Raw genomic sequence first — 10,883 nt, forward strand, 5'->3', positions numbered from 1 at the left:
CAAACATCCAGACATCACCATTTGCCCTATTTTACAGGCTGAGTTATTGAACATACTACAATATTCTAACGTTTAATTCCCAAGTTCAAGTAAAAAAATCGCACTTTTACATACGAAGGAACTGTCATTTCTTTAAGAATCTTAACAGTTCAGTGACCCAGAGTTCTAAAAGACAAGTTTATGCGGGGGGGGGGGGTGGGGGGGGTGTTAAAAATAAAATGTTGGGAACAGGGAAGAAGCAAAGTGAATTTTACTCACCTCTAATGAATAAGGGGAAAACTTCAACCTGCTTTTCCTTTTGAATGTTAAGATCGTATACAACATACCATTAACTTGCTCAATGCATATAAACAGAAGGACATTTTTTACTCACTAGAGTCCAGTTAAACAGAGATCTTTAACTGTTTCTATCCCACAGAAAGCAAGCTTGTATTAGCTTTAATTTTCTTACACTCTTCCCTAAGTTAAAGCCTGACTTGTACTTGTTAAAACTCATACGTCTGGTAAGGCACCGGGTTCAACTAAACTACGTGTATCTCTTGTAAACATATAAAATTGCTGCAATTCTACCCTCAAGTTTAATGACTGTACAAGACAAGCCCAGCTGAAGAGGTTTTAGTCAGAGCCCTGGAGACTGCAAGAGCTGCATCATGTTGCACCTTTCCGGGGGCAGCTGAAGGAATCCCCAATCCCGTTCTGCGCTGTTCTGTGACCGTGCTCGTCGCTGCAGAACCCAACACCTTCAGCAGCACGTGAACACAACACAGCTAACACAGCTAACAGGGCCGTGGGCTCCTCTCCCTCACCCTCTCCAGGGAATGATGCGAGTGTAGCAGAGTATCTTTGGCTAGAATTGTTGATGTTGTTAAATACAGCCATGTTAGAGAAGGCAGGGTCAACAACATATGCCTCAAGAACAGAAAGACCATAACAAATCACAACTCTATAGGTGCCTGTAAAATTCACTCTACAACCACAAGTTGTCCCAAACAAAAATCAAGTTTTCTGTACAAATAAGTTCTACTGATTGTAGAAGGCTCCCCCAAAAGTCACCGCAGGGCAACGCTCCTGTTCAGAGTGCACAGAACAGTTACAGACGTGACTTTTGCCTTCACGCCAGACACGCTCTTGGGCAGAGCAACGCCGCTGTTCCTCCAGCCAGATGAGCCATGGTATGTCCCTCTGCACCTCCTACAGCCACCGTCTATGTGAGGGCACGAGCACCACAGCATGTTTGTAAATGCACTTAAAGCCCAGATTATGGCACACTTCTTGCAATATACAGATTCAGCAGCATCTGCAAGTGCCAATATTCATAAGCTGGTGAGCACAGCATAGCTAAATTAGAGTGAACAGGGACAGTATTTCAACAGCAATTCACTTGTGTAAAAATTATTCCAAAACCCAAGAAGCTTGTAATTTACAGCTTCATCTGCACAAATTCTTTTGTCCAACCCATAGAATTCTTTCGAAATTTTATGGAATCTTTAACTTTTTTACTTTGGATACACTTAAGACAGGAAACAACAGTTTGAGGGGGAAAAAAACAAACAAAAAAACTAAAGCAGCAGCAAATGCTGCTTTCAAACAGGCATATACAATAGGCCAATAATTCCAAAGTTTGTGAAATAATCTAAACTACTTCTGTGTTTTACTTCCATGTCTCTATCCAGGTACATACATCTAAACCTCTCTATACTCAAACATCATTATCTTAGAAGAAGCCAAAACACATACAATCGAAGTAGCAAAGGCACAAACACCACTTTCAAACAGTCAGAAACATGAATGCAGATGCAGCATCACAGTTCTTACACTTCTTATGGTCAAGCTCTTTTGGTCAACTCTTTACAGCCACTTTTTGAACTACTTAATCTACACAAGATGTCCCAACTGCCCACTCTGCTCTGTGAAATTACTCTTGGAAAAACAGGTTTATCGGACTCTCTTATCTGTTGTCACAACCTCATCCACTCCCCTTACCAAACAAAAGGCAGCAGGCTACTTGTTGTCCAGTATAGCATAACTACACAAAATTAAAATGTGAACTTTGACCATAAAAGCAAAAAATCCTTCTCAGATAACAGTTATCTTCACTGTGAAAAAACATTTTCTTCTCCAAGTCATCATCATAATGCAGCATGCCATCTATCTGTTCAAATAAATTCACAGAAAATACAAACACTCATTACAATTTTGCAGGAACCCATAGTAAAATCCACTCAGTGTTAACATACTGCTGCTCAAACACAACTCTTATGTTAATACTAAGCAAGATTAGGTAACAGCACAGCAGGTGCCAGCTGTTCAGGAGCAGTGCGCAGTGTTTGAAAAGGAAAACTGGTGTTGAGGGCCAACCCAGCTGAGGAGCTAAGGAACATTCCTTTGCCAATACCACCAACGGCAACAAATCAAGTCCGAGATCATCCACACTGAAACCTGAGCAAAGAACACAGCAGTGCTGAAGACTAAGTGACCTCCTTATCAGGAAGAAGGTTGTAGAGCTGAGACTAGAACCCAAATTTCTACCATAGCACCTCACAGCAGGTTGATGAACCAGTCTTGCTCCTCACACACCGAAAACCCACTGTGTGCTTGCACTGTGTACTTGACAGCATTCAGAGGACGGTTGTTTCAGAACCCTCAGCCACAAGGGGTTCTCTTCAATGCATGCATTATACGTGCACTCCAGCTGACAGTGTTTTACCACTTAAGCAGCTAGACACGTGCTAAAAAGAAAAGTATTTTGCAAATTTGGTTCTCCAATATTCTTTCATTACTAGCAGTACAGTATCTTATGTGTCCAAATTCCTGAGGGAAGACTGGTTACTTGCAGCAAATTATCAACTTGTTCCAGTCATCAAGAGTTATTAATTACCTACTTCTGCAACTATACTAACAAGTACATTCAGAAAAGGTATCATCTACATCAGTGTCACAAAGCCAGGGTAGCAAGAAATGGCTTCTAATATGGCTAGAACTGAAGAAGTGGGTATAACTAAGTTGCAACACGTCACTCTCTCCCTGACTTAACTTGAAAAGGTTTCCTAGCAGATGTGCTCTTGCCTTTATCTCCTAGACAGTTACTCCTCAGCATGCAAAGTCTGATGCCACTTCTGCTGCCACACAAAAATCCCGACTTCCCCTTCTTCCTCTTCTTTCTCTTTACTTTCAGGAATTTGTGTCTTTCAAGTGTAGCCTTCACACTAGAGCCTTTGACACGGAACTTTGTCCCCCACACACAAAATTTCAGTACCACGGAGCTCAACCCATGTTTACCGTGACTAAGTTAAATACCACACTCTTACCACAGTTATTTCCTACTTCAAAAATTCAAGGCAGCCTGTGGTGTCTTGAACACCACTGCACAGGAACGCTTTAATTTTTTTCTAATGCCACCATACAAGTTCTGACAGAGCTTACGTTTCTGTCTTTCTGAATACACAGGAAGAAGCTATTGCAAGATCTATGACTGTATTGGAGTCTTTCTCACAGAGAGGTTAAAAAAAAAAAAAACAAAACAGAGATCTGGGAGAAACTGGTCCAAACTACATCTCATGAAATGACACACTAACTGCTCTACAGTCCTTAATACAGCGGGAGGCCTTGTACACATGAGGTAATAAAAAAGAAACAAAACACATAAGATCATTATTTTAATGCCACACCTGAAAGACTACAGCTGGAAGCAAGAAATCAGTAAGACATATACTAACTGGTATGCTTGTTTCCAGCAAAGATCAACTGAGAACTATCCTGATCATATTAGCTTCAACAGTACTGAATGCAGGCAGGCTAATGTAAGATCTAAATGTTAAATAGCCTCTCCTTATTAGCATCAGCCATTTAATTTTCCAGTTGTCTTCTACGAGCTGGTGACAGGTCATTTTCACCACTTCTACAAAGCTCGCCGCTTAAGAGATATCCTGGAACACTTACTAACGCACACAGCGGTGCAGGCACCGGGGCGTCCCCACAGGAGCCACCCCAAGCACTGCTGGGGACCAGGCCAGCGCTTGGCAAGCGGCAGCGCGGGCAGCGCTCACCCGGTCCTGTGCCCTCCACTGCAGTACAGCTGGTTGTGCAGCCACACAGTGACCCAGACTGGGAAGTGATCCAGATTAACAATAACCCAGTAAAGAACTCCTAGATGACAGCCAGGTCCTTAATCCAGTAAACTCAGTTTTGGCCACCTCACAAGGCACGTAGCCTTCGCTGGGCTGCAGGCAACAGCAGCATTACAGAGCGCACAGGACACAACCATACTTCGTTCTTCCTTGCAATCGTAATTTTTAATTAATGTTGAAAATATCAACATGTCTTCAACATACAATATCCTCTGGCCTAGCACAGAAAAAACACCTGCTAATTCATTCCAGTCCGCATAAGCCTGACTGAAAGAAGTTACTCTGTTTTGGGAATGCATTTATCAATTCCATTAATAACTTTTGATTTTACAGTGTTCCATTGCAGACAGACTGCCACGATGAATTTGGAAGTGTAACCTTATTTTCTATAACAGAATGCACTTTCTTCACTACTCCCGTAATTTTTCTCATTGATAAAAAGCTTTGACAGAGAAGCCAAAATCTTAGCGCACCGTGCCTTACCCATCACCCCCCAAGAAAAAAATCTAGAGTAGCAGTACATACACTCTCTTCTGTAGCATAAGGTCAGTCTCCTGGGTAACAGCAACTAAGAGCACTCCAATTTTGACACAAAATAAATATAATTTGCAACCCAAATCAAAGGCAACCATCATCTCATCAAATGTCTGTTACAAACTAGCCCTGCTCTAAGTTAGTCTCTTTAAAATCAGCAACTATGAAGAAACATACAAAAATTATGTGGTATCTTTCAGGTTTTTCACAAAAATCTCCCAAACGTTAAGACAAAAAAGCATGCTAAGTAAAAAATAACAGAATTATTTTAATAAAGCTTCTTTTAAGTATCAAAGTGCACGGAGAGCGCTTTTGAGGACCACAAGAGTTCCAGTTCTGAGATTATTATATCATTAACGCACGTGAGTAACCCATTTGAAATAAGTGCAATTTCCTGTACGTTAAAACCTCACCGTAAGTCAGCAATTAGATCTGAAGCCCACCATCGTGGCCTTCTGGGGTGTTTTAGGAGCACTCTACGCTTTATAGGGGCCACAGCCCAACGGACCTGCAAACCCTGCAGTGCTGCTTACAGCCTTCCACACACAGCACAACCACTGTCCTGGGGCTTCCAGACACGAAAGATTCCTCCTACTCCTTTTTTTGCAATACTCCATTTCCAATTACAATCTTGGTATACAAAGAGAAGTTAAAATCCTCACTCTTTTTGTATTCTTGTTTGCTTAATTTTGGTTTGCTAAATAAAGCAAGACTAAACTTCTAAATTTCTATTGCAAAAGTTATGTTTGATAAGTTGAGTTCCTTTTTTAAAGTTCCAAGTATATTTAATTGTAGTTAAAAAAATACATATTATCTAGATAAAGGTGTGTCTGCTTTTATTTAGACATGTTATCTATATGCTGTGAGACGAAAGTCTCAACCTCACTACAAAATGTCTAGTGATCTAAAAAAAAAAAGACTATCTATGGTTTGAACTGAAAGCCTCATTCATCATGTGGTTAGTTCTGTGTACAAATAAATAGCCTTTTTAATAGGTTATCAGCTGATTAGACGTTAGCTATGAGTACTTCTAATACTAAAAATCTCATGCCTTTGAAGAACTCTCTCATGTTCTAATGCACTCTCTGTACATGCCCAACTTGTCAAAAGCTTCACAGGTAGTACCGTTCCAGTCCTTCTGGTTTAAAAGGGAAAATAAAGTCTTCTCCCATCAATTGTAGTTATCTACAGACAGCAGCCTTTTCAAGTCTTTCATAGTAGTTTCTAACTCAGATTTAGCAGCAGGGTATTTTTCAGTAAAAGCAGAAGATATTTCTTTCCAGCAGGGAAGCAAGAGTACACTGGAGTCATCCATATCACCTGCATTGAATTGTTAATAAATGCAGGATGTCCCTGCACGTGAGAGCCCAGCATCTGTCTGAGACAAAATCTGCTCCCACACAGAGCTGGAGCAAACCACATTCTACCTGCAAGCGCTATTGAGGACACAGAATTTCAAAAGTTGCTTTGTGTACGAGTAGAAAGATGTTAACATCCAGTTTCTCTCTGAAGAGATTATAAAAAAAATACAGGTAGTTTTATAGCAGTCCAGATCAGTCCTTCTTCTTGCAATAACAATGAAAACATTGAATAATTCTAGCACACCCTTTGGAATACTATGTCATAAGTCTGACAAGGTACCAAACAAACTACAAATTGCATCCAAAGACACTCACCTAAAGTCATGATCAATAAACATGCTCCTCTAGCCAAGGCCACTGTTTTGATACTATTTCAAAAACCATGCAAAACAGGACCAGGATAAATACACAGACTTTGTAAAGGACACCAGTTTATTGAACTTGATTAACTGGAAGACCGCTGTTAAAAATGAAATAAAACTCCAGACACTGCTCTTGGCATAACAGAATGGGAATGTGAAGGTACACAGCCTGGACAAGTTCAATAATTAGGCAGTTCTTGGGAATAAGCAGCAACCTTTCTGACAGGGATGACTCCACCCTGAAGTGCCTCTTTTAAAATAATCTGATTAACCATTTAAGTTCCAATATGGGTCACTACCAGAAATCACAAAGGCCAGACTCGGATAAAGTTTGCCTGTTACTTTATGAAACAGAAGAGCTATTGAATAAATATATCTTGTTTTTATTTCAAGCATTGTGCAGTATCACAGGTAGACTATTCCTAGGACGCTGCAGCAAATGCTTCACTTTGACGGTTCTCCAAACTCACACTACAGACAATGAGAAAAACATCTCTCTGAGAAATTCCAGGGCAGACTTCTAATTAAACTGTAGAATTTAGTTTAGGAGACTTGTGGAGATCCATGCAGTTCCTAAGCAGACATTCTCCCTCACCTCTCCAGGAGAATGTTTCCTCTTTCCTCTGCCTTCTTTCTCTGGACTGGAGAAAAGAAAGAGATCCATTGTGAAGATCAGAGCAACTTAGATATCAAGTCTCTTTTCAGACTAAGTGCAGAAGCTACTGGAAGCTTCCTTCCCTACCAGATTTTTCTCCATCCAGTACCTTCAGCAACTACATGCACTACTAGATAGCTTCCATTTCAGGTGAAATATTGAGGTACCCAAAGAGAACCACAAAGAAAAAAAGTAATTATCAAGCTTTGTGCTAACTCTTCCCCTTCAGAGAATTCTTTAGCGTCCACACACACACAATCTACCGTAAGCTTTCGTTGAGTAAGGGAAATATCATGGCTTGATCAGTGTTGCAGGGGTTAAAGTGGTGAGAAGAAGCAAACAGCTGAAGATACATATTTGCACTGCAAATCCAGAGCACCAAGATAGCAGCTTCTGATGCAGAGGGTGAGTCCCTCTGAGAAAACATATTTACCAAAAACTTTGTAGCCTTATCATCTTTTGCATGCTACTAATACCACTGGAAGATCTAGTTCCCACAGTGCTTATAGATGCACGGTAAACAAGACTTATGCTTTTCTAGTTTACTTTACGTACAAAAAAAAAAACCACAGAGGCAATTAGGAGTCAGAGCCAAGAGACTCAGTTCTGCTGGGGCAGTGGGGAAATCACTTTTGTCACACTTAGAGTTCTAACACTTGTGTCAAAAAAACAGGACAGAAGTCCAGAGGTCAGCTGTCTGTGTTGGCTCTGTCATCTGCTACCCACTTGTTTCAAGACAGCCACCTCTCTATCTCAGGTTGCCCTCTCCTATTTATTTTTAACAGATGGGGAAAATAGCCACCTACCTCAAAGAGCCAAAAATTGGTCAATATCAGAAAGCACCAAGCTGCTTGCAAACAAATGTGAAACAAAAGTTTCAAGAAGCTTGGACATGGACTTTTTTCAAAGTAGAAGTCTCAGTTCTAGGGCTGGAAACAGCTCTTTTCCTGTTCTTTTTGCAAGTTCATATGCCATGATTCTAATGGCATGCTAAAGACCTCTTGATCCTTAGGGCAAGTGACTGTAATAGCAGATTGCAGACACTGTTTCCTCATTAACACATAAAAATGCCAAGAGTGACCTAAGCCTGTTTCTTGCTTGCTCAGACACACCTCAACCTACAAGTAAGTGGGCAGTTCTTTGCAAGTTAAGAAAGAACAGCTATCAAAAGTAACTACAACAGAAGCAAATAAACATCACAGCACAAATCCAAGGCACCAAAAACTTCAGGCCTTACTACTGGCTTCCCTGTTAGCTGTCACTTGACAACGAAGAAATAACCCATCAAATTCAACTGACAATTGAAGGTGCACAATCACCAGACCTTTTATTTTACTCTTTAGAGAGGGACTTATGCCTCATGTTGTGTGGAAAGAAACAGTCAGACTTCTCAGCAATTAAACACTCTCTACTAAATTAAAAATATTTAAAAGAAGTCACACAATCTGATAGGTCATGTCTAATACCATCTTGCTTATTTTACCCCCCAAAGCATCTTATGTCTTACAAATACCTGTCCCATAACTATAAAACTGACTTCTCATGAAAATTGACTGTAACGATCTGATCAAGGTTATTAGATTTGCCTGGTTTGCACGCAGAGCTTCATCTTTAAGTACTCTAATATTTACACTTATATTTGTGTTTCTATCTCCACTGTTTAAAAGTTTTATCCTTTTACAGACAAAAGACAAAAAAGCTCTAGAGCTAATTTTCCTCAAACTCAAATGTACTAAACACTATTTTCACCCAATCAAAATTTTTCAATACTCTTAAGTTGAATCTAGATAAATCATTTAAATTCACTTATAACTACAGCTAATCCAAAAAAAATGAACCTCCAGCACTTTCCTGTACTTGAGTCACAGATGCCAACATATTCAAATCCTTGGGCAAGTTTAGGGCCCAAACTTTTAAAAATGCAGAGGATTTTTACCACTGCAATCAATACTGAACATTTTATTCTGCTTCCCTCCCACTCACTTAAACGAACCAAATCCCAACGAACTGGGGAGAAGGGGAGGAGGAAGAGGAACAAAAAAAAAAAAAAACAGAAATGAGAAATCCCAAAACAAGCTGCAGGTAGGAGTCCCTCAGAGCCGACAAGGCGGCTTATACCCCCTTCACAAGTCTAACTGCCACCATTATGATAAAAACTCTTCAGCAGAAGACCAGACGCACTATTTTACCCCTCCACGACGGCGAGAATGAAAAGTTTCCCCGTCCTTCCGAGCGCAGCGGCCCCCGAAGCCGCCGCCCCCGCCGAGGCTCAGGGCTGCCCCCGGGCCCGCCCGCCCGGCCTCCCCTCTCCCCGCCCGGGGCAGGGCGGCCCGCCCGGCCCAGGCCCCGCCGGTGTGGCGCACTCAGTAAAGCGCTCGCCCTGCACCTCCCTCCCGGGCTCCCACCTCTGGGGACGGGAGGAAAGCGCTCCCCTTGCCCCGCCGAGACGCCGCAGGGACGGGGGAGGCCGGAAGGGCCTCCCGCTGCCCCAGGGGCCGGCCCCGCGGCGGGGAGGCGGCCCGGGGACCCTCTCCCCACTGCCCCGGGCCCGGCCGCCCTTTGTTCCGGCTCCCGGCCCCGAAGCGGGCGACGCGGCCACATCCTTCCCCCATCAGAGCCCCCCGGAGGGGCAGCCGGGCCCCCGCCTCGGCGGGGAGGAGAGGCCGGGGGCGCCCGCTCCCGAACTTTTGTTATGGTCGCGGCGGGGAGGACACGCAGAGCCCGGGGAGAAGCGGGCCCAGGCGCCTCGGCAGCCCCCCGGAGGCGCCGGTCCCCCCGGTGCTGAGTCACCCCGCGGCGGGGCTGCGCCCCCTCCCCGCGCCCCGCAGACAATGGCGAGGGCGGGCCGTGCCCCGGCCCTCCCCCGGCCCCGCTCGCCCCCGCACCGTGATGTTGCAGTGGATGGTGAGCGGCGGCGGCGGCTGCGGGCTGGAGCCCGGCGGCGGCGGCAGGAGCACGAACTGGCAGTGGAGCTCGTCCAGCTTCCAGGAGACGATGCGGAAGCGCTCGTGGTCCTTGTCGAAGATGGACTCGAGGAACTTCAGCTCGGCCTTGAGCCCTGACACCGACATCCTGGCCTCATCTCCGGGCCCGGGCCTGCGCCACCTCGCCCGCTCTGCCGCCGCCTCCCTCCGCCTCAGCCCGGCCCGACCCTGGCCCCGGCCGCGCCTGCGGGGCGGAAGATGGCGGGAGGGCGGGGGGCCGGGGCAGCCCCAGCCGGCGGGGGGACGGCGAGCGCGGCGGCAGCTCCCTTTGTACCAGCCTCCTGCACCCACTCGCTCGCTTAAAAGGGCAACAGCGTCGCCCGCTCCCCCTTCCCTTCCCCTTCCTCTCCGGCGGGCTGGGCCAGCCCCGCCAGCCGCCCCGCCCTCACCCTGCCCGCCTCCCGCTAGGCCGGCCCCGCTCCCGGGACACACGCAGCAAGGCCGGGCCGGCCCCCCGCTCCTCCCCCGGCGCCACCGCCCGCCTCCCCGCGCCCGCCCCCGCGGCCCGGGCCGGGCTGCCTGCCCGCTCCGGCCCCGCCAGGCTGGCCCCGGCACCCCGCGGGCTCTGCCCGCCCGGCCCAGCCGCTGCCCGGGCACTGCCGCCTGCTCCCCGCTCCCGGCAGCGCGGAGCCGAGCCGCACTGACTGCTGACCCGTTCTCTCTCTCCTTGTGCAGCTCAGCCCCGGCAGGGATCGCGCTCTTCCCTTCTTCGTCGCACTTTTATTTTGCCGAGAAAAACGGAAGCGTGGGTTTGCAATTGTCACCTCCGAGTCCTGTCAGTCCTCCATTTCTCCTAGAGGTCATCCAATAAACCAAGAATTCCTGTCCCGACATTTCTGATGGATAAATACCAATAAATC

The 10,883-nt window shown here is 45.6% G+C and overlaps 1 protein-coding gene across 3 annotated transcripts in view; it reads right to left on the reverse strand.

Moving 5' to 3' along the window:
• UBE2Q2 (ubiquitin conjugating enzyme E2 Q2) overlaps window positions 1-10,389 on the reverse strand; it is a 46,093-nt gene extending 35,704 nt beyond the window's left edge. The window contains exon 1 of one of the 3 annotated variants that reach the window (XM_082061010.1): window positions 9,925-10,389. In XM_082061010.1, the coding sequence (XP_081917136.1) occupies window positions 9,925-10,110 (186 nt within the window). In that variant the 5' untranslated portion in view covers window positions 10,111-10,389. The remainder of the gene's footprint in view (window positions 1-9,924) is intronic. The other 2 variants (XM_082061008.1, XM_082061009.1) reach the window with 2 other exon arrangements.
• Between the last annotated feature and the right edge of the window lie 494 nt (window positions 10,390-10,883).

Source organism: Streptopelia decaocto (genome assembly GCF_964273445.1).
Source record: "Streptopelia decaocto genome assembly, chromosome: 9".
Lineage (NCBI taxonomy): Eukaryota > Metazoa > Chordata > Aves > Columbiformes > Columbidae > Streptopelia > Streptopelia decaocto.